The sequence below is a fragment of the Oreochromis niloticus genome, linkage group LG6 (assembly GCF_001858045.2).
Source record: "Oreochromis niloticus isolate F11D_XX linkage group LG6, O_niloticus_UMD_NMBU, whole genome shotgun sequence".
Lineage (NCBI taxonomy): Eukaryota > Metazoa > Chordata > Actinopteri > Cichliformes > Cichlidae > Oreochromis > Oreochromis niloticus.
Window position 1 is genome coordinate 32291919 of NC_031971.2, and position 27760 is coordinate 32319678.

General features: G+C 41.2%; 1 protein-coding gene and 1 long non-coding RNA gene across 2 annotated transcripts; one reads left to right on the forward strand and one right to left on the reverse strand.

The window, feature by feature from the left end:
• Positions 1-1238: 1238 nt before the first annotated feature.
• On the reverse strand, positions 1239-21991 carry cc2d1a (coiled-coil and C2 domain containing 1A). The gene is made up of 28 exons (XM_005460547.4): positions 21787-21991; positions 21429-21498; positions 21194-21332; positions 20957-21060; positions 20633-20878; positions 20068-20383; positions 17481-17590; positions 17292-17364; positions 16512-16613; positions 16263-16390; positions 15915-15987; positions 15686-15819; positions 15200-15287; positions 14395-14471; positions 14143-14238; positions 12429-12551; positions 12113-12171; positions 11205-11321; positions 10097-10170; positions 9950-10008; positions 9701-9852; positions 9491-9581; positions 9264-9413; positions 6858-7049; positions 6620-6746; positions 5060-5136; positions 4852-4899; positions 1239-4760 (listed from the first exon to the last, which is right to left on the reverse strand). The coding sequence occupies exons 2-28, from the start codon at positions 21483-21485 to the stop codon at positions 4728-4730; spliced, it is 3045 nt and encodes a 1014-aa protein (XP_005460604.1). The 5' UTR covers positions 21486-21498; positions 21787-21991; the 3' UTR covers positions 1239-4727.
• Positions 21259-27741, forward strand: LOC112847157 (uncharacterized). Its single transcript, XR_003220537.1, has 3 exons — positions 21259-21391; positions 26639-26718; positions 27310-27741. It is a non-coding gene; the product is annotated as an uncharacterized LOC112847157 (long non-coding RNA).
• Positions 27742-27760: the final 19 nt, after the last annotated feature.

Below are 27760 nucleotides of genomic sequence, written 5' to 3' on the forward strand. Positions count from 1 at the left end.
GCAACGGATTCATTTAGTATATATGCCAGTTGAACTATTATTTATATATTTATTTTTAATTTTTATTCTAAGTACCGTGCACTCACAATTAACAAGTTGCTCTAACTTAGCTACCTTCAGTAAATTGTACAACTAAATTACGATGAAAGCAAAAGCTGGGCTAACACTGAAAGTAATAAAATCTAAACTGAAACGAAACTTTTTTTATGTAATAAAAGTAAAAATGTGAAAATTTCATAAAATCAAAAAGTAATAAAATTACAAAACTATTTTATTTTTCCATTTTAAGTATTTTACAATACATTTTTGTTTCACCTGGTTTACAGAGTAGGTTTATTCATTTATTTATTTATGTTTATTTTCAGCTTACTTTGTGTTTCAGTTCTTAACTATTAGTATAACTTGGGAGGTATTTGTGAGGCGATTTAAGAGGAAGTTTAAAAAGAGTATAACAGTACAATCATGAATCACTATTATTATATTGTAGCAGTGTATTATCATTATTATTATTATTATTTTAAGCCCAAAAGTGACTAAGACTAAACCTAAAAGATATTTTTTACATGTTTTTGTCTGAAGTCTAGTTTTTGTTTTCAATCCAGTTACTATAATTCCCCACACCTAGTGTTTTGTTTTAGTTAAAAATTAAAATCATGTTACCAACCACAGCACAGACTCATGAATGATTTGCATTAATGAGTAAAGAGCACAGGAGACCTCAGTGTTTCATATACAAGTCTGTGAATCTCATATTATCTGAAATGAGAGTCACACAAGCGGATAACATAGGAAAAACAGAAGGAGCATTTGAACCTGTTCTACCCTTTGGCATTGAGTAAAAGCGACTAAAGACTCTGCTGTTTGCAGAGAGATAAAGTGTGCTTGCTGAGGAGTAAAAGCATAAGTGAAATATTCCACTACAAGGAAAATACGGGTTGAATCGTCAACGGGTGCCTGAGTTTTGTGTTTTTCTTTACATAAATACATTTGCATCGTCTTCTGATGCAGAGAAAATTCAAATTAATTAAACCAAGTCATCATTTGACATTTCTTAGGTTTACTTTACTACAAACCCTTGACACAGTTAAGTAGACATCCTTACCAAACACATGCATCAACACTTTCTCAGACTGTTCTTGACAAAAAAATGCATTTATATTTTATTTTAGTTAGCTTTATTACATTTCATGTGTTTTAGTGTTATACTTACCTATAATAGACTTGATAATGACACGAACTCACTGCGGTTTCACCACTTTATTCGTGTCAACACCAACCTCATACATAAGATAATAAAGCCTCAAGAATCAGGCCGTCACACATTCCCATTTTAAACTGCATCAATCATCAAGACATTCACTTAAAAAAAAAAGAGACAGAGCATATTATGCCGTATATTTACCAAATATAAATATTACATTTATAATGATTGCCCTTACGTGACTTAGCAAATTTTAAAAAGATGTCAGCTTCAACAATAAATGGATACATTTACCCAACTCATCAGGAAGAAAGTAGTAAAAAACAACAAAAAAATAACAAAACTTAGACCAAACTTTTTAAAATGAAATCAATAACAGGATAAAGACAGAGATCCAAACAATTGTATGAAAAGAGAGTGAGCAGGAGTGTGTGTGTGTGTGTGTGTGGTGTGTTGTATATGCAGAAATGGAGTGTGAGTCACCAGCAGGACAAACTAACAATATGTCCCTCCACCCGGGTCCTGACCATCCACCTACTACACTGAATGCTGATGAGCTTGTTGCCACGACAACAGGTCAGCCTCAGAGGCCGCAAGGTTATTTGGGGAGTGGGGTGATGTGGCAGGAGTGCGTTTGTGTGTTTGGGGTGACGCGGGGTTACAGCTCTGGATTTAAAAGAAAAAAAAAAGTGGGGGTGGTCTAGGTGGGGATGGGGTGGCAGTGTGCAGTTGCACTTTTTGTGCAGGCTCACACATGCAGCTGCTACACGGTCGCACTCAGATGTTTTTCTTTTAATCGGAACGACATCTTTGTGTTGTTGTTGTTTTAGTCCTACTCACTTTTTTCCATTAGAGCTGGTCTTTCTGTGAACCCCACTCCTGGGACAGATGTTCTGTTTTCATATTATTCTGATCATTTTAGGTCAGCTTTGCGTTTCATCCACGGGAAAAACAAAACAGAACACGGGAACAATAAAATTAAATACTAGTCCGTTTTTTAAAAAAAGTTATAAGCAGTTATTGGGGGCTTCTTTTCTTTCTGTGTGTTGCTAACATGAGGCCATTACTTCCGGCGACCCAGAAACTGATATCCAAATATTGGTCATTCAGTTTCATTATTAACTTATACAACTTATAGAGGTCCACCATAAGGACTTTAAGAATTTTGTTTTTTATGTGAAACTCTGCTGATTGTCAAAGAAAATGGTTCTGCTGAAACAAACAGGCGCATGTTTACTACAGTTTTTACATGCATAGCCCCTCTAACAGATTACCAGCTGACTGTAAGGTCCGGACAGAGAGGTGGTTCAGACTTTCAGCTGTGTTCACCCCTTGGCTCTGCCCCTGTGTACAGTATGAAAACCATTAGCAGAACCTTCAAATTTGCTTAAGTTGTGTAATCCTCAGATTCTATTTAAATCTTTCTTAATGCCCAAAGCTTTACAAATAAATTTGTACTTAAACTACACTGCTGCACAAATGCATCACTGACATTAATCCAGACCTGCTTGGCTCGAGTTTTAGGAGCCTTCAAGATTATTTTCTAAAAGTCTGCCGTACAAAGATTTAAATAAGACACAAACGATTACCTAGAAGAAAAGGGAGCACGTTTACAGATTTGAAGCCATGTTTAATGCTGCAATCTGATGTTCTAATGCTACGGTCTATCTACAAAATAATACGAGGTGATCAAAATCCGCATAACATTTACAAAGAGTCAAAAGATGTCCTCTGTTGATTAAAAAAAAAAAAAAAAAGTGGGGCAACGGGTGTTACATAAGGGTCACCACACAGTGGAAGGCCAACTTTAACCGGGATTATTTGCTAATGGAGTGAAGCAGTGAGTGGATTAGCGTGAACACATGATTATCTGACGTGTCACATGACCGAAAAACTATTAACTGGAGTTACCAGACATCGTTAATATTGAGGATTCAAACACAAAATGCACAATAAGGCTCACTTAAAGTAGTCTGCTACATCCCGGCTGGATGCAATCAACGTGGAACAGGAGCTACTGTCAGGTTAGCACACCAAACATCTGCTCAGATCTCAGAATACATAGCAGCGCACATTTGTTGGATTATTATTATTTTTTGTACATCTTGTGGTGTTGTGGCAAATCATTCTGATCGTTGCAATCTGCCCACCTCTGTCAGCGTGTCAAAGTTTAAGTGGTTTTATCTGTATTTTGTCCCCTTGACTTCATTCTCCAAAAAGAAGTGAAGGCAGAGAGGAAGATGATGATGACACAGGTGTCTGTGGGAGAACTGAGACAGAAATGAGCAATTACTCAGCCATACTGACACGTATCGGGCCGCCTTCCTGTGGGTAGATTTTTCAGTATCCACTGTGCTGCCACTGGAGAGCTCAATGGGACAAATTCTGTTTTTGCATCCACCACAATCTGTGGGGAAAAAGCACTCTGACGCAGCAGCTCTAAACTGTTTTAAACTAAGTGACAGCACAGCGGGCTTCATATTGTTTAAGAGTTTAAACAGATTCTGAGTAGGGCAGCCTATTAATCAAGAATAATCTTGAAAGGAAAGGGTGCGAGGAAAATAAGATGACGAAGACGACAAAGAAGAAACAGCTGATGAAGACGCAGCAATCTCTTAGCGAGGCTAAGCTTCTACCACATTCATGGCTCGCTGTTAAAACCCCTCTTCCCAGCCCCCAGAGGCGACTCTACGTCTGATGTAGTCGCCTCTTTGGTGACATAAACACTAATCCCTTATTATGGGATGTAGGCTGCTGCACCCCGAAGCCCCGTTTTTTTGTTGTTTTTTTTTTATTCCCGTATCACAGCACTCCAAACGGAGCAGATTACTGTAATCTGTGAACACTGGAGCAGACAGATTAGATTAAGCTCATTACACACATAAAATACAGGGAAAAAGGTTAAAAAAAAAACTCTAGTTCACTGGTTAAACACACCTAAGAGTGCGTGGACAAACACACACACACACACACACACACACACCTTCACACACACATATTTTTGGTCATCTGTAGACACCAAAAGCCGGTGCCGAATGTAAAACATCCAAGTCTTCTGGCAGATTACTTCATCAAGAATTGTCACAGGAAAGTTGGGAAAAAACAAAAAACCCCAAAACAAAATAGAATACCAGTAAAGTCTGTAAAGCCATTCTTTAGAAGCAGTTTCCTGTAGTGTTTGTCTTGTTTAAGTGCAAATGCATCTCCCTCTTTACACATTTGGATGTGTTTTTAATTGCCGTCTGCTTGGTGGTTGCAGCCGTTTGTTAGGTTATTGTGGCAGGTAACTAACCACATATGACACAAGCTAAAGGAACAACTGACTGAATTAGCAGTTTAGCTCATGCAGTTGTTTTGCAGCACTGAATCATGCTAAAGGTGCTTATCGTACCCACTGTAGCGTTTGGTATATGAGTGTGTATGAGAGAAAGGGAGAGAGAGGGAGAGAGAGAGAGAGAGAGAGAGAGAGAAAGAGAGAGAGAGAGAGAACAGTACTCCAGCCAAGGCTCCACTCCTTATTCTGCTCTCATCCAGTGCGTTTCCTCTTCAGCGATTCCAGCTGGAGCAGAGAGAAGGTGTAAACACACTGAATAAACTGCTTTTATATACACATGACAATTACACAACAGCTGCGATACAGCAAGCCTTACCTCATTCTCAACCATCTTCAACCTGCCCAGTGCATCCTTGGCAGCGTCCTACATAAGGAGAATAAAAAAAAGTTTTCACGCTACAACACACACACAGACACACACACACACACACACACACACACACACACACACACACACACACACACACACACACACAGACACACACACACACACACACCTGGCCATACCCTGACCCTGCACTCACCCGGTTTCCTTGGCTGGAGTATTTTTTCACAGACTCAGAAAGTCCTTGAACGAAGCGTTGCAGCACGTTTTCATATTCTGCACATGTGGTGAAGGAAAAAGTGACTTACATGATTTTTCATCATCATCTTAAAGAGAATGAATTTTTTGCAAGAAAACAAAAACAAGTGATGGGGAAACGATTCATCCCGACCTGCGATTTAGGCTCAGTTTTTGCCATCATACTGATTTTCAGATTTTTTTCAAATCCCATATTTGAGAAATAGTTATGCTGCATTTGTTATTTATGCATTCTTTTTTATATATATGTTATAGTATTTTGTTCATAAGCTTTTCTGTGAGCAGTGAGTCTGTTCTTAAGCTACAACTGTAAGCCTATAAGGAAGCGCTGCCACCTATGTACTCTTGAGTTGGACAGTTATACAGAGACATCTCATTACTCAAAGCTAATTCTCTTTTCGTATTCAGCCAATGATTCCTGTGTTTGCTTTCCTCAGTGGATTTGGAACAAATAAACCAGTAACCATAAAACAGCTCGTTTCTGCCTGGGCTTTGGGTAAAGTTATACGCAAGGGCAACTCATCGCCCCTCGATGCAGCAGCCTCCACCACAGGATCTCTGGAGTGGCAGCTCAATCACACACATCAAGAGACTGACACAGCAGCAACAAGGACAGCAAAGCCCACAACTAACCAACTAACTAACCGACCAACCAACCACTCTGAGGGACACTGCCAAATGCAGATAGAGTTTCTCTGAGATGCAGAGACAGTGACAGCAGCAGGAAACCTTTAATAATCCTTAATAATAAGACTACTTTTACTTTCTCCACAGAGGGGGATCCTCAATTTATGACTCGAGTGCCAATTTGATGCATCTATCAGACTGAATTACTGCCAAAATTAAAGCTGCCACAAAACCTGCCTGGCAAAAGAGAAGCTGCAGAGATGTTGTTGCATCCATAACCTGACGTACATCACTGTAATAATTTAAAAGTTAGATCAATGCGTTTTTTTGACAAAATATTTTTTTTGTAGTTTTGCAGGATCAATTCTGAAGTGCACAGGGCTCTGCTCAGATTCAGCCAAATGCTGTAAAACTGATCCGACTTCACAGTGCAAACGAATAATGAAACGCAAGGCAAACAAATGGGACAGTCTAACCCAAAGGAGCTTTTCAGTTATTAAATAGTTTGTGAATGCAAAGACTCACAAACAAGCAGCAACTGAATCTGAATCTAATATCTAATATTGTGGTATACGGAGTAGAAATGACAAAAACTGTTCCATTTAGCTGAAACAATTCTAGGCTGTAGTGGTGGTCCCTATTCCCCTTCATGGCTGTGATGGAGCTGTGTGCTGCTATCAGCTAATACTTTGAGGACCTGGACAGCTCTACATAGATGCTGTTGACAAAAGACTTTCCTGTTTTGGTCAAGTTGTTCCAAAACTGAGTGAGGCTAAGATTTTAGGGAGGGGTAAAAGCACACGTTCAAAAGTCAGAGATATGTGTGTGTGTGTGTGTGTGTGTGTGTGTGTGTGTGTGTGTGTGTGTGTGTTACCTGTGAGCATGGCAGGAGAGGCTCGTTCCAGCTGCGCTTTCTGCCACTGCAGTCGGTGTGTGACCTCTTTGTGCTGATGGGTGAGGTCAGACGGGGGTTCCCGCTTGTTCTTTCTGTAGTCTGTAATCTGAGAGACAAGCGTAATGAGTGACGAGACCTTCGCACCTTCGGGCCATTGTAAGCATCAGTGTAGTGCATGTTGTGGGTCGGCTCGGGCCGCATGAACACGCAGTATTACCTTCCTCTCCAGCCGCTCCTTGTCGTAGTTGAGGAGGCTGAAGCTGTGGAGTTTGTACTGTGGAGGAGAGCTGCTGGAGTGACCGCTCCTGCTGCTCGCCTCGTGTTTTGGTTTAGACCGAGGAGATGCAGGCTGATCCGAGCTGCTCCTGCCGTTTCCATCATGTCTCGGTTTGGACCGAGGAGATGGAGCCTAAACAAGCAGACCAGAGCATTTCTCAGATTTCTTGGGCAACTGACTCATTTTCACCCAGGTTTATGAAAATCAGGTTATTTGACTTGTGCATTGCTAGTTTTCGTAATGCCTACCTTTATTTACCCCTAATCTGACCGGCAGGCTGGCTTACACTCAAAACAAACAAGTTTGCAGTCCAAACACATCTGAAAGGTACTGGCTGCACTTAATGTGAGTGAACAGCCCGCCGTCTGCTACGATGTGAGCAATGCTTTTTGCTTCTTCTGGCTACTGACAGTGAGAAAGACTACTACTACTACTAAAGCTGGTACAGCTACTGGACTGACGATTTGCTTTCCAGCATGCTCAGAGTCCTTAAATTCAAATCTTTGTCACTATTCTGTTTCAACTTTGTTTGTAATTGTTGGTGAAATAGATTCCAGTTTAAACAGTTTAAACCATGAGTAATAATAATAAATAAGCATAATTTATTTAAAAATGCTTTTCACAGACAAGTGGTTGCAAGGCAGTGTACACAAACAAAATAGAATAAACATTAATTGTCCTAAAAAAAATAAAATAAAAGATACAGAATGAATTAAAATCAGTAAAAAAGCCTGGCTGAATAAAAAAAAAAGTGTTTTAACTGGTTCTTAAAAGAGTCCAGAGTCAGCTAAATGTAATTGTAGTGTTGTAAAGCCCTGATGCCACCAACTGAAAAGCTCTGTCCCTCCTAGTCTTCAAACTATATGCAGAGAAACCAGCAGATTCTCAGCTTGTGACTGAAGACTACAAGCATCAGTAAGAGATTAAGAGACCCAAACATGAAGAAGAAAGGGAAAAAAATAAAATAAATCAAGATGCCTAAAGTCGAGCGTTTGAGTGAGTTTTAAAGCAACACTGTTTGTCATTTCTATTTAAATGTAGCACATATTTTACAAAAAGCCCACAAATGTATTAACACTCACGTCAGGCTTCATTGAATCATCGCAGCAGAAGATGACACAATGAGCTAATGTAATTACAAGAGTGCCAGTCGCACCTCAAACAACCTGGTTGAAAACATTACGTAAGAAAAACAACTAATAACAAAAAGCAATAATTTGCCGGAAAAGTACATGCTTCTCATTTGTTTTCCTTCTTTTGTGGAGCCATGTTTAATAAACTACTCCAACAGTCTCGGTCGTTGTGTCCTTGGGCAAGACACTTCACCCGTTGCCTACTGGTGGTGGTCAGAGGGCCCGGTGGCGCCAGTGTCCAGCAGCCTCGCCTCTGTCAGTGCGCCCCAGGGCAGCTGTGGCTACAATGTAGCTTGCCATCACCAGTGTGTGAATGTGTGTGTGAATGGGTGGATGACTGAATGTAGTGTAAAGCGCTTTAGGGTCCATAGGGACTAAGTAAACCGCTATACAAATACAGGCCATTTACCATTTTACTCCAATCACAGCCATTTTGTTTTCCTATTTTGTGCTTTTCAAATAGATTTCTTGCATTTCCACTCCATAAATCTGCTGCATTTATGGGATCATGCATCCTGGCTTCTGTAATTCTACCCAGGCAGCTCTATGACTTGAACTGCATAGAACTGTCTATATTTTGAAAGAATCCAATTTCCTGCTGTTTTTTCCATGTGAGAAAGTAAAACTACGGAAAATTTCCCCACCTGATTCTTTTGAAACTGTCTGAAATTCACGTGTGAAAACCGTTTCACAGAAAGCAGTGAAACACGACAATTGTTCAGATGAAGATATCGCTGTAGTCCTCGTTTTTCCTGAAAGGCTTTCACGTTGTTGCCACTCTGACTAAACATTATGCAGCAGTATGCATTCAAGTGTTTGCCAATTTCTCCTGTGCCAAAGAACCACTAGCACTTGAGTTCATAAAGTAATTGCGTGAAGAATAAAGACAACTTGTGAAGACACTAAAATCTTGTACACTCTTGTACCTACAAAATCGCTGCGTGAAGTGGGATGTTATTGGTAGATCACCAGTTTTAAAATAGATGTGGTTTCAGACACTATTTGATCAGCCACCAGACACTTTGTTTATACTGACTGACTTCACACTTCTGTTCTGACACATATGAACATCCAGTTTGTGAGGCAGCACTTTGGCTCAGTGTTTTGCACAGTTTACATCACACATGGAAGTCCCGTGTATGTCCCTGCCTGAGCTTGACGTGTTTCAGTCCAAAGACAAAGGCGGGTCAGTTTAATTGATAACCCTACTCACCCGTTCCTTTTGTTTCTCTGGAGGCGTGGAGACTGGTTCGAGAGTCAGCCACTTCTCCTTCACTGGATGCAGCTCGACGCCTGACAGAGGCTCTCTGATCTTCACCCTCACCTCCAGCTTGCCACCTGTAGTTTTACGTCCATCCATCACCTACAAAAAACATAAACGCGCGCAGTTAAACCTCCTCTCAACATGTGTGGGTGCTCGCACGCGTAATCAACACTCACCTCTAAGATCTCTCTGATTTCACAGTGATTTTCTAGACCTTCTAGCTTCAGCTGAGCAGTTCCCACTACTTTGTCATTCTTAAACAGGCCTCTGTAAACACAGCAGAGAATACAACTTACAGAAGCTACAACAAGGGAAAAAAAACAAAACACACCGATATGGAAGCATATTCTCTTTTTTTTTTTTCTACTGAAGCTGCTGCGTTTTACCCCTTGTGGATGATTTCAAACTTGATTCCCTTGGATTGTATGACTCGTTTAAAGGCCCTGTGGCCGCGGCTGATGTTGAGTCTGAAAGTCTCTTTAAACTCTGGACTGCTGGTGTTCTTTACTGTGTTGGTTTTGTCCCTCTGAGCCTCCTCCTACACACACACACACACACACACAGAATTCATTAATGCACATATGTAAATACACGGATTGAAACATCCGCAGCGAGTGAATGTGAAAGATTCTCACCGCGCTGGGAAAAGGAAACTCAAATTTTACACTGGCATCCAGATCATTAGCAGAGACACCTGTGGGGAGAGAGAAGCTAGGTGTCAGTGCACAGCAATCTGACAGATTACTGCCTGGTAATTTCAAAGATGAGGATGACTTCAATACCAGAGGGAGCTGGGAGGTTGATGCCTCGGGTGATGTACAGTATCAGGTCATTGAGTGTCAGGTTGGGGTTGATCCTGCGGCGCAAAAAAACAACAAACAAACAAACATAAAAAACACCATTCAGAAACAGCTTCAAAAGTGACAGTCAGCATCAGTCAGCATCATGGAGAGGCAAACAATTAACTGATGAATGAGTCACCGCCACAGTCACTTAGCTGTTAGCTCTGTATGACACTGGAGCAGAGGCAGAGTGAGTCACAATGAGTCACTCTGAGTCATCCATCACTCCAGTCAGGAAAAGCACTACCTTTAATGTTCAATCATTTGCTTTCAAAATTAAACAGCTCATGCACGAGTAGAAAATTAAATATAAAGGACAAGCCTCATAGAGTCAAAACATCTTGATTATAACGTTTTAAAAAATACACAATAAAAGTGACAGTTTGATGAACCACGGCTTAATTGACTGACTGACAGATTTTCCTTTTTCAGCAGGCATTGACATAATGCCATAAGATGAGTAACAAAAAGTTATACAGACGATTAGCACTCTTTATCATAGGCGTCCTCTGGATGGATGAATTACATTAATTAACAACATGTTGGTCATTATACTGCAGGCTGACTTGTATTAGGTTTTTAAGGAAGATGTATTTGTCATTTGTCAAATACATCAGCCTTAAAAATGAATAAAAAACATGGCTTAAATCAGCCATTTAAAAAAAAAACAACAACAACCAAAAAACAAAATATATAATCTAACTAATCTAATCCAGCTACAAACAGAGTTGGTTACTTTTTTCTTTTCTAATTTTCCTAATGCTCTTAACGAGACTTGATCTCCAGTCAGGCCATGTAAGATGTTACTAAGATATAAACTGAGCTGAAAATTTGATAGTTAAATAAAATAAGGATAATGTTAACAGAGCGCAGCAGAACTTGGCAACACTGTAACTAGAAGAAAAATCAGGTAACGTTTGGCCAGAGGAGACCATGAAAGATTAATGGAAATCCTTCTGGACCAAAGTGGTGGACCAACAGACAAACTGAGTGACTTGCGATGGTGTTTATTATGAATGAATCTGTATTCTGAATGTTTGCTACTGACTTGATAGAGTTGAAGGTTCTCTCCTCTGTGTGGCACTTGGGGACTGGATGACCCTTTGTGTAGGCGCTCTTTAGAATCTCTATGTACTTCATGGTCTCCCCAAGTAACTTCTCAGACCTGGGTGAGACACAGAGCCATGATTTTTAGATCTGTGTGACAAAAAAATATTTATTTATTTTTTTTAGTTAGATTTTTTTTATGCATTTCCATGTCTACACATCTACACACATCTTGGTCTTGCCTGGTACTGAAATACAACAAGTTCAATAACTGCACAGCTGAACATCTCTATTTCCTGAGACCAACACATATATCACTGCATTTGAAAATCCATGATTACAAAACACTCTGTGCATCATCTGTAAAAATAAATACAAATTTTCTAGGACATGACAAGATTTTTCAAACCATGCCAGAAAAACGAGGAAGCAGGACAAACCCTCTGAAGATGAGAAAAAGGTTTAATGTACAATTCTCAAAGGTTAAATGTTGAAATTTCTGAAAAGGAATCTTTGAAGAAAACTACACAGTGTGATAAGAACATTACACTGCAAATATTATAAAGAGGTACACGATATATAAAGATAGCTAAAATCACTGTGTGCATGCTGACAAAATAATTAAGAACTACAGAAATTCTCAGATTCATTACATACATTCATTAAAATGAAGAAAAACTACATTAATCTGAGTCATAATACCATTTTTCTGGATTTCAGATTTTTACTGAGACTGAATAACAAATTTTGTGAAAAGGGGAATTTATACTTAATCTAATCACAACCAGGTCTGTTATAGAAGTTGGTGTTGATGCCTTTGAGGTAAACAGTGATCTTTTCAATGTTAAGCTCCAACATGACTGCAAAAAAATCCCACAGTTATAAAACTAAAACAAAAAAGTTTCTTACTTTAAAGCCTCAGCCACGTTTCCCGTGTTTGTGAATTGCTGGGAGAGGCCCAGACATTTCTGTTCATGGAGAGAGAACAAAAGAGGGCGTGTTGTGTGTGTGTGAGAGAACATACTGTAGGCGAGGACAACAAAATAAAGGACAACTGTGATTTGTCTGTTTAAGAATCGCAATCACAAAATGTATGAACATTTCGTAAATAATAACCGTAACTAGCACTAACACTGACATTAACATCGGTATATAAGGTGGACATCAAGAAGGTGCTTTTTCAGATAAAATGTAGCATAAAGATGAGGGAAAGGTGCATCTTAACCTCGTACTGCTTTTTCAAGTGATCCATGAGGTTATGGTACTGCTCGCTTGTGGTACGAGAAGAAGGAGAGGTACGGGAACGAGCCAGGGTGTAGTCCTCCTCATTTACTGGAAGACTGGGAATCTGTTGTGAAGGAGAAATACAAACAAACAAATAATAATAATAAAGACAATTGGAGAGTTACCAGGACCAACTCAATTAAAAATGTAACTGATTTAATACAAATATTCTGTTATGAGTTACAACACATCTTTGAAAACCCCATGTTCAACTTGGATCAAACTCTAATCAGCTGTTACTTTGTTTCCTGTCTGTCTGTTTTTACACTTGTGTGACAAACAAACAGAAGCACAAGCATAATATTCTTGGTTAACACATGAGGGGACAGAGTGAGAAATAAATAAATGAGTTATATGCAGGAAGTCAAATAAAAGTGAGGCAAAAATGAATCACAATCTTAGGGGACAACTGGCACAGACATGAAATATGAATAGTGTAATGATGCTGAAAATATGCGCGCGCAGCACACACACACACACACACACACACACACACACACACACACACGCACGCACACAGAAGGTGAGACCAGGTGTTTTGATTTCACCCTGTCTCTCCTTCCTATCATCTTCTATTTCCGTCACATTGTGTTAACACACCTCACACATTCAGCTCCTGCTGCCGTGACAACCTGTGCAGCAAACACGCACACACACACAAACATGTCACATATGTGCAACTCGTTTAATATAAAGTATTTTCGCATAATACAACCAATCTGCGTATCATTTCAGGTTTTTAGTAAATTTTTCCTGTTTACTTGTAGCTGAGGTATGCACAGTGACACGCCCAGTGGACATGCCAAACTAAAAAGAGAAGAGCACCTGCAAGCTAACCAACCAGCAAACAAAGAAGTGCACACAAAGCCAACTTTAACAGAGGTGTGAGACAGAGAATTTCTTCATGAAGTGTTAAGACAGGCCTGCGTTTCCATTCACTGTGAGATAATTGGTGTTTTTAAAGAATATAAACGTGCAGTATTTTTTTTCTCCCAGCAGAGACATGGAACCACAAGCTGAGTATGGAGGCAAAATATTGGCAAGTTGAAAAGAGGCATGTAACTACAGGCGAAAACTGACTTTTCGAGCTATGTGATTAGTGTGTGCTTAGTCAAGTTTGTGCCAGAAGGTTATGCTGCATAGTACAGGTAACCCACATGATCAAACAATTTTTAAAATTAAAAAAGGATAAAAAATTTTTCCAATGCTGCCACTATATTGTCACATCCCAGCCAGTAAAACAAGCTATGAGAGCCTTTTCCAAATACGTGTAAATATGCCACTTATTGTGAGTGTCCATCATATTCAAGCTTATGAAACAGGTTATGAGTCATCTGCTTGTTGTAAAACTATCAGAATGGCTGTGCAGCTTTTTGTGTTGACTAGTTGAGAGTTTAAGTGAGGTTTGATGAGGTTATGTGGTATATGCAGGTTACATGACCATCAAAGCCTGACAAACTACAGATGTCTCACCGTCGACATGACTCTTATTTCCCGGTGTGGCACTTACTGAAACTGAATTTGACACCCTTGCTCAAGATCATCCTGAGTATTACCCATCCACCCCCAATTCAGGGTCGTGGGGGTTCTGGAACCTATCCTAGCTACCATAGGGCAAGCGATGATTACTAATATATAGAAAATGTATTTATAACCTTGGTGATGTCAACAGGTAGGCCAGACTTTGCAGCAGTGATCATGGCGTCCAGTCCTTTGGCATGTCTGAGGTGCTGTGCTGCTCCTGTCATGTCCTACAACAGGTGCATCAATGAAAAATACAACAAATGTTTGGAATTCCAATAACATCACAGACAGCTGTGCTAAAAACATCTGCATCACTTTAAAGATGGCACTGTATGCATCTAACACAAAAACAAAGAAAATAAGCTGGGAAGTAAAAAGATTACCTTCATATTTTTGGAGCGCAGTGCCGCACGCATGAAAGCTTGTCGCCTTAGCAACAGGAAATCCAATTGCTGCTGGGCTACAAAGATAATTAGAGAAAAATAAGTGAAACTTACTGTATGCCACGTTCACACCGTTAGAAAAAGTTTATTTCAGCTTATCTGTGACTCAGTTCTTGACCACACATTGTTTATGTCACATATTGGGTTGAACAGTGTGTGGTGCTGAATCAGATACAGGTCTGATTCTCTTCGCACTGCAAACTCAGTCTGAACAGTAAAAACTGATTCATCACTTGCTTGAAATAAGTGTCATTTTTACATCCTGAACTTTTCGGATGAAATTTGTTTTACTGAAGCCATTTGCATCACGATCCAACCACTCCTGGCTCCAACTGCGTACACCTCTGTGAAGACTTAGCACAAAAAGCCAAAAGTGAAGTGTTGTCTCTCTTTAGCCTCGTCTTCTTTGTCCAGTCACAAGTTTGCTGACTTCTACTGCACACAGGCAAAAGTGTAAACGCTGACTCAGGCGTGCTCCATGTTTACTGCTCTGCAACAGCAAAATGAGTGCCATCTTCTTCTTTTGCACATGCAAGTAAGTTGAGGACTGAGACCAGGTCACAATGAAATCTGATATTGGTTAGTCACTTTTTTCATATAGTGCCTTTTGTGAGAGCGAGAACGGTGAGCATAAATGGGTCATAAGCCTTGCAGTATAACAACGCTTCAGTGTTGTGTAACACTCAAACACCTCGCATGATACATGCACATGCCCCTCTTACACACACCCACATTTGAAACTCACCTTTAGCTCCCAGTTTCGGAGTTGAGGAGCCTGCAGGAGCCTGAGGAGCTGGAGACTTTGCTTTCTGGACAGGTGGACGCACCACAGCCTGCAGAGGTTTGGATCAATAGCAAATGAAATGAACACAAGAACAGATTTCAAGGGTACAAGATACAGCTTAATACATCTGTGAGTTTGATTTATAATATATTTTAACAAATGGTGTGTGAATAAACTGATTTACCTTAAAGTGTTTGTGTATATTATTACTGCTATTAATAAACTTGTTAACAAGCCCAAAAATGATGCAATGAGCAGAAGGTGCAGTAGAGAAAACAATGACTGAATAATCTGCCACAGAAGTTGCAGAAGCTATTATGGGAGACAATAAAGCATTTTTTTTTTTTGGCTTGGTGCAAAAACAATCAGATTTCTTGGCAGCAAAAATCACAATTTGGCCGTTTGGCAGTCCCTGAATTAGTTTTTTTTTTCCATTCTTCTTTTTACCTTGGCAGCTTCTTCTTGCTCATCCTCTTCCTCATCTTCTGCGTCTGCATCCTGGTTTGCTATTTTCATTGCTGTTTCCAGGACACCCATGAAGTTCTGCTGACCACCCTCTGTGCCCTGAAGCGGTGGACAGCCTGGAGCAAATAACAAAACCCACACACACCCATGAAGAAGCCTCACACGTCAACTCTGAGCAAAATCTCAAGACACACATGAACTCAAAACTTACCTGGTGGCACGGGTAGATCAGATAAGTTAACAGGTCGGCCAGCTTTGTGAGCTTTGATGGCGTCCTGATATTGCTGTTAAGAGTGAACATTAAGCCATTAATATTACTTAAGTTTTGCAAGACCTATAATATATATACATACATATATTTTGAAATTGAATATATGAAAGCACACAAAAGCATTTCCATTCCAATCCAAGCACAAAACCCAGGAATTAGTTTAAAAAAAAAAAAAAAAAGCTGTAATAGCTAAAAATGTTTTAATGTCTTGTTTCTTTTAGTTTCACTGAGCATAGAGTTTATTTGGAAAAAACAAGCAAACACATGTGCCACAATATTTGTGTGTACCTTCATAATGCGCTGATGCATACGGGCCTTGCGATCGTCCCCTTTGCTCTTAGCTCCCTCTGCTGCTGACCTGTATATGTCCAACCTCTGCTGCAGGGCTTCGGCCAAACTTTTGGGAGCAGGCAGGTCTTCAGAAGGCACAAACAGACAGAAACGTACATAACTTTATTTTAACATGACTTTTTTATTTAAAATCACTTCATCATACTTTTTGGTTAAAGTGAAGGACTGGGACTCCTGGAATCTTACCCGCACTGGCCACCTGCGTGGGCGCAGGAGCAGCAGGAGCAGCAGGGGGGTCAGGTTTAGAAGAAGATTGAGGAGGTGCACTTTGCTCTGTTATTACGTCTCCTGCAGACGGTGGAGAAGTGGACACAGGTTAGGATTGTAACTAATTATGAAGAACACATTAAACCCTGTTTGAACATGATTATCGAATCCAAGACAGTTTTTTGGTACAATGTAGAGACCGTGGCATAGAAGTTTCTCGACCAAAGAATATACGATAGAACTTAATCCAAAGACTTGATGATGTAACTCTTGCTTTTAAGGATTACAGTGAAACAGTTTTTTTTTTAATATACAGTCCTTAATCAGCCGTGCTGTTTTTATGGTTTTTGTTTTGAATTAGTCTCTGAAACTCTTTCACATCTCCATTACTTGTAAAGCACTTTGCACCTGAATAAATATAAAAATGTTTTAAATGATGCTTGTGTGATTGGCTTTCTTAAAATCAAGTCTGTCAGCTCAGAAAATTTGCGCCAAAGAACAAGCAAAATTCGAGTGAGACTCTGGCACATGTGCGGAAAAAAAATATGTGACATGAACATACATAACATCTCAATTAAGTAAAGATGACGTGTGTTAGAGTGTGGAGCTTATAAACTGGACGTTTTTTTTAAGCTAATTTTTTTTTTTAATGGGCCTTTATTTAATTTTATTAAAGGAAACTGTTAGCACTATAGTGAGTGCATGAATGAGCATTTAAAACTAAAAATCTCAAGGTAAAGTTTTCCTTTAACCACTGACCAGGTGGAGGAGGCAGTGAGCTCAGGTCTACTGGTTCGCCCCGGTCCAGCGCCTCCAGTATCACATCGAGGTTCTGCATAAATCAAGAGCAGCGCTGTTAAAACAAACTATGAAAAATCCTCACACTACAACCACACACACACACACACACTCTTACTCCAACGACGTGGCTGACATCAGCTGTGTTACCTTGGCAGTGAGGTAGTGCTGTTTGGCCTGGTCGATGTTGCCGCTCTGTTTGGCGTGTATGGCAGCCACCTTATAATCCCTCTGTCTGGTCAACACTGCCTGTTTCGCCTCTGCGTGAAGAAGACATAGTCATGTGAGGGCGAAAAAAAAATATAAGACTAAACCAAATAACCAGTTGGTCTAGCATTACAGTAACATTTAGTTAGCAGACACGCTACTTGTCAGAGCAGCATAAATTATAATATATGTTGTCAGTTAAGCGTCCATCGATCTCTTTAACCGCTTATATAAATAAGGGTCATGTCTTATGCCAAGACGATGTCACCGGGTCTGAAGCTTTTGTACAGTGGCTTGCAAAAGTATTCGGCCCCCTTGAACTTTTCCACATTTTGTCACATTACAGCCACAAACATGAATCAATGTTATTGGAATTCCACGTGAAAGACCAACACAAAGTGGTGTACACGTGAGAAGTGGAACGAAAATCATACATGATTTCAAACATTTTTTACAAATAAATAACTGCAAAGTGGGGTGTGCGTAATTATTCAGCCCCCTGAGTCAATACTTTGTAGAACCACCTTTTGCTGCAATTCCAGCTGCCAGTCTTTTAGGGTATGTCTCTACCAGCTTTGCACATCTACAGACTGAAATCCTTGCCCATTCTTCTTTGCAAAACAGCTCCACAACTGCCCTGTGACGGCCTCAGAGGTTGTCTAAGAGAATATTGGGAGCAACAACACCATGAAGTCCAAAGAACACACCAGACAGGTCAGGGATAAAGTTATTGAGAAATTTAAAGCAGGCTTAGGCTACAAAAAGATTTCCCAAGCCTTGAACATCCCACGGAGCACTGTTCAAGCCATCATCCAGAAATGGAAGGAGTATGGCACAACTGTAAACCTACCAAGACAAGGCCGTCCACCTAAACTCACAGGCCGAACAAGGAGAGCGCTGATCAGAAATGCAGCCAAGAGGCCCATGGTGACTCTGGACGAGCTGCAGAGATCTACAGCTCAGGTGGGGGAATCTGTCCATAGGACAACTATTAGTCGTGCACTGCACAAAGTTGGCCTTTATGGAAGAGTGGCAAGAAGAAAGCCATTGTTAAAAGAAAACCATAAAAAGTCTCATTTGCAGTTTGCCACAAGCCATGTGGGGGACACAGCAAACATGTGGAAGAAGGTGCTCTGGTCAGATGAGACCAAAATGGAACTTTTTGGCCAAAATGCAAAACGCTATGTGTGGCGGAAAACTAACACTGCACATCACTCTGAACACACCATCCCCACTGTCAAATATGGTGGTGGCAACATCATGCTCTGGGGGTGCTTCTCTTCAGCAGGGACAGGGAAGCTGGTCAGAGTTGATGGGAAGATGGATGGAGCCAAATACAGGGCAATCTTGGAAGAAAACCTCTTGGAGTCTGCAAAAGACTTGAGACTGGGGCGGAGGTTCACCTTCCAGCAGGACAACGACCCTAAACATAAAGCCAGGGCAACAATGGAATGGTTTAAAACAAAACATATCCATGTGTTAGAATGGCCCAGTCAAAGTCCAGATCTAAATCCAATCGAGAATCTGTGGCAAGATCTGAAAACTGCTGTTCACAAACGCTGTCCATCTAACCTGACTGAGCTGGAGCTGTTTTGCAAAGAAGAATGGGCAAGGATTTCAGTCTCTAGATGTGCAAAGCTGGTAGAGACATACCCTAAAAGACTGGCAGCTGGAATTGCAGCAAAAGGTGGTTCTACAAAGTATTGACTCAGGGGGCTGAATAATTACGCACACCCCACTTTTCAGTTATTTATTTGTAAAAAATGTTTGGAATCATGTATGATTTTCGTTCCACTTCTCACGTGTACACCACTTTGTATTGGTCTTTCACCTGGAATTCCAATAAAATTGATTCGTGTTGGTGGCTGTAATGTGACAAAATGTGGGAAAGTTCAAGGGGGCCGAATACTTTTGCAAGCCACTGTATGTCTCTAAAACCTATCCCAGCTGCTACAGGACTGAGAGGTAGAGTGGTGCACTGTGGGCATCACAGGGCTAACTCGAAGAGAAAGACAACGCACTGTCATCCACACCTACAGCCAGTTTAGAGTCACTCATTAACCGAGCATGTACTGTATGTCTGACAGTGGGAGCAAGGAGACAAAAGAACTACATGCAAACTGCACGCAGAAAAGCCACTGACCAGGGGATCTGAACCAAGAACCTTTTTGCTGTGAGATCACATTGTGAGGCATTTATTAAAAAGGTGTCGTCAATTACAGAAGTTAGAGAAAATGTATTGTCTGATCAGAAGTGAAAAAAAAATCCCACGTGTATTTTAATCTTAATAAAGGAAAGAAAGCTTCTCTCAAACTGAAACAGAAGTAAGGATCTGCAGAAGGAAAAAAACAAAACAACGCAAATCAATCAATTAATCTTTTATGCAATGTTGTTTAGTGCAATGATTTAAATGACCAAATATTATTCAATTCTTTTGAGTATGGATGCTAATCTGATTAACCTGCACTATGACCCTGTATTTACTTTTATACGCTTCTAATAAACAGTATAATTCACATAATGTGTTTACCTGAGTGATGAGCATCAGGCTGGCTGGGTGTGAGGGGGGAGATGGCAGGTGTTTCCGGAGTCATGGCAGCAGCTGGCTTTTGGGGAGGGATCAAACGCGTTGGCTTAGTGTTCAGAGGTGTCGGGTCAGCTTCCCTCTGAGGTTTCTGATTGGTGGGAGGGGGAGGGACCAGCACAGGCTTGGGCACCTCCCGGTCTTTAACCACTTCAGGCTGGGCTGGGGCATCCGACTTTCCGCCGAGAGCAACAGGTGGAGGCATCTCTTCTTCATTGACTGGTTTTCCTTTCCTGGCAGATGTTAGCATGGACTGTAGAGTCTAAGGTGGAAGAAAAAACCCCCATAAACATGTGTGTGAATGTGTGTGTGAATGGGTGGATGACTGGTTGTGTAAAGCGCTTTGGGGTCCTTAGGGACTAGTAAAGCGCTATACAAATACAGGCCATTTACCACAAACATAAAGTTTGATCTGAGCAGTAAATGAAAACTTGAAGACTCTAAATAAAGACAAAAGTATGTACACAAGGCTTCACATCCTATAAGATGCGTTTCTGCCCGTTTGCTTTACCTTCAGCCCGCGTTCATATCTTCGAACTTTGCTAGTCTCGCCTGCAGCCTTGGCGTTGGAAATGGCGGTCTGATACATTTCAATGCGCTCGAGGAGCCGTGACTCCAACCCAGTTGCACCACTGGGAGCAGCAGGAGGTGAGGGGTGTGAGGTGACACTAGTTTTAGGAGCTGTTGGTGTAGCGGTAGGTGGAGTTGGAGCAGGAGTATGCTCCTCATCATCCTCCAGAACATCATTCAGTTCTGCCTATGTGCAGAAAGGAAAAGGTCAGTTAACTGTTTAGTCCCTGAAACGGTTATGTTTGTGTCTGTTTGTGTCCATTACCAACAGATCTTCGTCATCCAAATCATCGTCCCCCATGTCGTCATCATCTAGATCTTTCATACACAGAGCTGCCATTCGCTCAATTTCAGCCATGGGAACAGGAGCTGAAGAGAAGAGGCAGACATGTGCACATAATGTCAACTGCTCTTTGTGATATAAGGAAAATGTCAGTTTAAACATTAGGACATGAATGAGAAAGAAAGAGGGTTTAATGTGCCAGAAGTGTGTCATCCTCACCTCTCCCGTCACCTTTCTTCCCTTGTGCTCTTCCTCCCTTACTTCCTCCCACCAGATTGAGTAACTCTGCCTCCAGCTCATCATCATTTCCCTCATCATCCATGCCGCCATCCGGAGACAGGTCAAGGAGCAGCCCCATCTGTGACACAGACAGACAGATAGGAGGAGCGGCTTCAGAGTCCTGCCTGCTTGCGACACGTAAATTTTACAGTTATCAGACATGGAGGGTAATTACCTGTTTGGCTCGGGCCGCCCCTTGACCCCGAGGAGCTGGGTTGCGACTGCGACTCATTGACTTTTAATACCTAAAAGGGAACGCACAAACAGGATGACAGTAAATTACCCCAAAAGGGAAACTAATAGATATACAGTAAAGTTAAAACAAATACAACTCTGACTCCTTGGAGTAAAATATACAAAAATAATGAATGACTCAAGAGTTATTTAGTACACCTGAGTCGGTACACTTCGCTATCAGCCTCAAGGGCAATGTGGCGTAATAAATCAAACAACTTCTATTATCTAATATGCAGTTAGCTTCTATATTTATGTCAGCTAACAGCTAGACCCACAGCTTCACACGGGCTGTTTACCTGCTTAGATTAACGGAGTTAAACGTTAGCGTTACAGCCTCACGGGTTGACGGTTAAAATCGGATCCAGGTGAGAAACAGCAGACCAAATTTACGGCGACAGATATATTTCTGCCTTTTCTTCGAGTTCCCAAAACAAGATTCGCAGGCAGAGGAATTTACTTCCTATATTGCGTCTCCAATAGCAACGCGCATTGCACTTTACGGCTATACCAGAGCCGTTGAATGGCGAGTCACGTCATCACGTGATTCATGCAGGGTAAATCGATCCCGGAAGTGCTTAGGGAGTGTGATTGCAGAGCGAAAAAACGTTTTTTTGTTTTGTTTTTGTTTTTTGTTTTTTGTTTTTGTTTGTTTTTTTTGGGGGGGGGGGTGTTGTTCGGGTTTTTTTGCTTTTGTAATTAGGCATCAAGAAATGCATCATTATGTAACAGTGTGGTACATGTATTAAAATCTTTTGTATATTTGTTTATAACTTAAATATTCTAGGATTATTTTTCACTGGAAGCCTTATTTGCCTGCTCAGCCTATTTTAAAACTGTTGAATTGTTGTTCATGTGTTGTTTAACATTGCATGCTAATCAGACTCTAAACCAAAACCTAAACCAACTATATGTTGATGGAACAAAATAAATATTCCAAAGTTAATTATTTCCTACCTGCCAGGTTTTCTTTCAGAATTTATCATAAATTTATGTTATTTAAGAAAAGGTTATCAAGGATGACATTGTAACGATTCACTGCACTAGCATGAGCTAGTCTGCTTTCTTTGTAAATACACACACTTGATAATAATAATAATATACTGCTATTTGTTCTTTTGTGTGACATAGGCAGAAACCTCTCAGTTGTGTATGTAAAAACAATCTGCTACTAAATTAGAACACATCAATACTGGCAAGGTTACATTAAAACAAGTTACTGTGTATCATGTATCCCTGTATACATCCTTGTATACAATCTCCACTTTGGTGTGTTGTGCTGCTCACTCAGAGATCAGATTATAAATTACATCTACAGTCATCCCAGTGGCATCCTACTATCTTTCTTATTGCTGCTTACAAGTATTTCTTTTTCCAAGCTAATGTTTAAAGCTGAATATGTGATTATTCATTCATGTATTTTGGTAATAACTCTTAATTCTTATCATTGTACAGGGTGGGCCATTTATATGGATACACCGTAATAAAATGAGACTGGTTGGTGATATTAAAGTCCTGTTTGTGGCACATTAGTATATGTGAGGGGGCAAACTCCTCAAGATGGGTGGTGACCATGGTGGCCATTTAGAAGTCGGCCATCTTGGATACAACTTTTGTTTTTTCAATAGGAAGAGGGCCATGTGACACATCAAACTTATTGGTAATGTCACAAGAAAAACAATGGTGTGCTTGGTTTCAACGTAACTTTATTCTTTCATGAGTTATTTACAAGTTTCTCTTTGTTCACAGCCATTGACATGTCGAAGAACACTTCTCCAACTCCAACCCCCGACGCATGTGGCAAGGACTCCAGACCATTACAGACTACAGGACCACCAAACCCTCCCCCACATCCTCTGATGCCTCCTTCCTCAACGAGCTCAACAACTTTTATGCTCGTTTTGAGCGAGGGAACCCCACAACCACAACCATAACAGACATGACGCCAGACCACCAACCTCTGACTCTCTCCCCACCGATGTAGGAGCGGTGCTGAGCAGGATCAATGTCCACAAGGCTGCAGGTCCTGATGGTATCCCCGGGCGTGTTCTCAGAGCGTGTTCTGGGGAGCTTGCAGGAGTGCTCACAGACATATTCAACCTGTCCTTGGCCCACGCTGTGGTACCGGCCTGCTTCAAATCCACCTCCATCGTCCCGATACCCAAAAACTCCAACCCATCTAGCCTCAATGACTACCGCCCAGTAGCCCTCACCCCCATCATCACTAAGTGCTTAGAGCAGCTGGTCTTAGCACACTTCAAATCCTGTCTTCCCCCCACCCTGGACCCCCACCAATTTGCATACCGCCAGAACAGGAGCACAGAGGATGCAGTCTCCATCGCACTGCACTCTGTCCTCTCACACCTGGACAACAACAACACCTACGCCAGAATGCTGTTTATAGACTTCAGTTCAGCATTCAACACAATCCACCCCTCACAACTCATCAGGAAACTGACAGCCCTGGGCATCAGTTCCCTCATCTGCAAATGGTTACTGGACTTCCTGACCAACCGCCCCCAACATGTCCGGCTGGATAACCGCTGCTCATCAACAATCACAATGAACACCGGTGTACCACAGGGCTGTGTGATGAGCCCTTTCCTCTACTCCCTCTTCACCCACGACTGCAGACCTGCTGATGGTTCCAACACCATCATTAAGTTTGCAGATGACACCACGGTGATTGGCCTCATCAGTGACAACGACGAGGCCGCCTACAGGGAGGAGGTGGATCGTCTGGCTGAGTGGTGCGACACAAACAACCTGCTGCTTAACACCGAGAAGACTAAGGAGCTCATCGTGGACTACAGGAGGAATGCTGACCCACATCCACCCATCCACATTAAGGGGATGGCTGTGGAGCGTGTGAGCAGCTTCAAGTTCCTGGGAGTCCACATCTCCGAGGATCTCACCTGGACGACCAACTGCTCCAAGCTGGTCAAGAAGGCTCACCAGCGCCTCTTCTTCTTGAGGACTCTGAGGAAGAACCACCTGTCCTCAGACATCCTGGTGAACTTCTATCGCTGCACCATCGAGAGCATCCTGACCAACTGTATAACAGTCTGGTACGGGAACTGCTCTGCCTCGGACCGGAAGGCGTTGCAGAGGGTCGTGAAAACTGCCCAGCGCATCGCCGGAGCACCACTTCCTGCCATAAAGGACATCTACAGGAAGCGGTGTCTGAAAAGGGCTGGGAAAATCATCAGAGACCCCAGTCACCCATCACATAGACTCTTCACCCTCCTGCCCTCTGGGAGGCGCTACAGGAGCCTCCGGACTAAGACTACCAGGTACCGGAACAGCTTCTTCCCCACAGCTGTCAGACTCCTGAACTCTGCCTCCTGACATCTGACCCACGTTAAACTCATGGACTGAACATACACACACCCACAACCACTAGCACTTTACCACTACTGTATAGTTCTGTGTAGATAATCATTCTGTACATACGATAATTTTTAATCCCACAACTGTTTATAACTTACATAGTTCACATTCTGTATAACTGTATATCTCAGATTTCTGTATAGTTTTTATTTCATATTTATATCCTGTTCATAGCCTGTACATAGCTTGTACTCACTACAGCCTGTACATACTTATAGTTATAGAATATTCATAACATACTTCACACTGTGTACATTATAACATACCATAATAGACCCATTTCTGTAATATACTTACACATCTCTATTATTGCTAATTTATATTGTAATATATCTATATCACGGCTAAAGCACTTTCTGGATGGATGCAAACTGCATTTCATTGCCCTGTACCTGTGACATGTGCAATGACAATAAAGTTGAATTCTATTCTATTCTATTCTATTCTATTCTATTCTATTCTAAGAGGTTAACACGTGAGGAGTGGATCGAAATTGTGTTGATATCTGGTGAACGCAGTAACCGGGTCATTGCAGCAGATTTCAATGCAAGACACCCTACGAGACCACCCATCTCCCATGCTACAGTTAGCAAAATGCTTGCTAAGCATTTTGTTAGCAAGAGCCCACAGTGTAGCACTTGCCGCATGTCACTGGAGAGTGGCATTAGTCGAACATCCCTTCGGCGGGAATTAGCTACTCACAAATGGCAGCCTTACAAACTCCAGCTACTGCAGCATCTCACCGAGGATGACCCAGATCGGCGCACAGAATTTGCAGAATGGGCAAAATAAAAATTGGAACAGGACCCTCAGTTCACTCAGAAGATTTTGTTCAGTGATGAGGCAAACTTTTATGTGAATGGTGAAGTTAACAAACAAAACCACCGCTATTGGTCTGACACTAACCCACATTGGATGGATCCCTCCAAGACTGTTGGAACAACAAAAGTGATGGTTTGGTGTGGTATATGGGGTACAACGATAGTGGGTCCATTCTTCATCAATGGAAACCTAAAGGCCACTGGATATTTGAAATTGCTACATGATGATTTATGCACTGAAGCTGGCACGTTCCCTGAGTTTTTCCAGCAAGATGGTGCACCACCACATTATGAGTGCCAGGTCCAAGCATTCCTAGATGAACAGTTTCCTGGAAAGTGGATTGGTCATCGTGGGCCAGTTGAATGGCCCCCAAGGTCTCCCGATCTGACCCCCTTAGACTTTTATCTTTGGGGTCATCTGAAGGCAGTTGTCTATGGTGTGAAGATACGAGATGTGCAGCACCTGAAACTATGGATACTGGATGCCTGTGCTGGCATTTCTCCTGCGGTGTTGCTATCAGTGTGTGAAGAGTGGGAGAAGAGGGTTGCATTGGCAATCCAACACAATGGGCAGCACATTGAACACATTTTATAAGTGGTCAGAAACTTGTAAATAACTCATGAAAGAATAAAGTTACGTTGAAACCAAGCACACCATTGTTTTTCTTGTGACATTACCAATAAGTTTGATGTGTCACATGGCCCTCTTCCTATTGAAAAAACAAAAGTTGTATCCAAGATGGCCGACTTCTAAATGGCCACCATGGTCACCACCCATCTTGAGGAGTTTGCCCCCTCACATATACTAATGTGCCACAAACAGGACTTTAATATCGCCAACCATTCCCATGTTATTACGGTGTATCCATATAAATGGCCCACCCTGTAGTTTTTACGGCTATATTTGGATAGCTTTATCTAACTTGTTATCTTTATGTAGGTCAGAGCTGATTCGCTGATGGAGTTTGGTGGAACAAGAGCAGAATTACACCAGCAGTAAACTGTGTACCACGGATAGAGGTGAATCACTTTAACCTGAGAAATTAGATAAGGAGAAAACATGGCATCAAAGAAAGCTGAAGAGGAACCACTGATATTATTGTAATGCTCCTCTAACCTCAAAGTGCCTATCAACAGCCAAAACTGGAAGCATATGAACCAATCATAGAAGAGCTTTCGGACAGTTTGAGCTGTGTGTTGGTATACATGTATTCAATATTGTTTCTCTTGCATCCATGAGGTGAATTAGCATGATGTTTGCTCAACACTTTGTGGGAGGATCTAAATTTTAACCACGTTGGTGCTCTGGCTAAAACTGTAAATGAAGCCATACTGTTATCAAACTGTGCTCATACAAAGTGAGTAACAATGTTGTGGTCATTATCCAACATAATAACTCAGGAGCAAAAGGACAAATGGATGTGTATTTGACAAGGACACCTGACAAAAAAGCTCACCCCACTTCACTCTTCTGATATTTCAAATTATTATTTCCATCAGGACATCTAATTATTTTTAATTAGGAAGTATTATTAAAATAATAACTAAATTATTCAAATCAAATATGTTCTCAGATTATTGTTACTCAGTGCATCTCTTCTTGCTTAATAGAACCAGACATGAAACATCCCCGACAAACATCCTGATGAGAGTGGGGTGGATTTTACTCAAGGGCAGCTGGATCCGCTCAGCTCAGCTGAAGATAAACCACACGTCTGTGACCAGCGTTGGAAAAGCTTCAGTCATTTATGCAATTTTAATATTTATCTGTATAGCCTGAGTGAAGAAAAACACAATTCTTGTGATGAGTGTGAAAAGAGTTTTACCCAGTCAACAAATCTGAAGACACGGCATACCCACACAAGAGAGAAACCTTGCATCTGTCAGTGTGGGAGGCTTTCAGTGACCCATTAAATTTATGACATAATAAGAATTCCTGTTTACGTTGCCCCCAAAGCTACATCAGCATTTCCACAAGCACAACAATCTGAAAATTTCAGAAGGATACCTGAAGTCTATGAAGCAATAAAAAAGCACTTTGTAAGAATGCTCAGTAGTTCTG

Excerpts from the sequence above, each read along its gene's own strand:
- cc2d1a (XM_005460547.4), bottom strand. The coding sequence starts at position 21,485 with ATGAGTCGCAGTCGCAACCCAGCTCCTCGGGGTCAAGGGGCGGCCCGA. Across the intron at positions 9,853-9,949 it reads AGTTTCCTTTTCCCAGCGCG|GAGGAGGCTCAGAGGGACAA; the intron begins GTGAGAATCTTT and ends GTGTGTGTGTAG. Across the intron at positions 9,414-9,490 it reads AAATCAGAGAGATCTTAGAG|GTGATGGATGGACGTAAAAC; the intron begins GTGAGTGTTGAT and ends TGTTTTTTGTAG.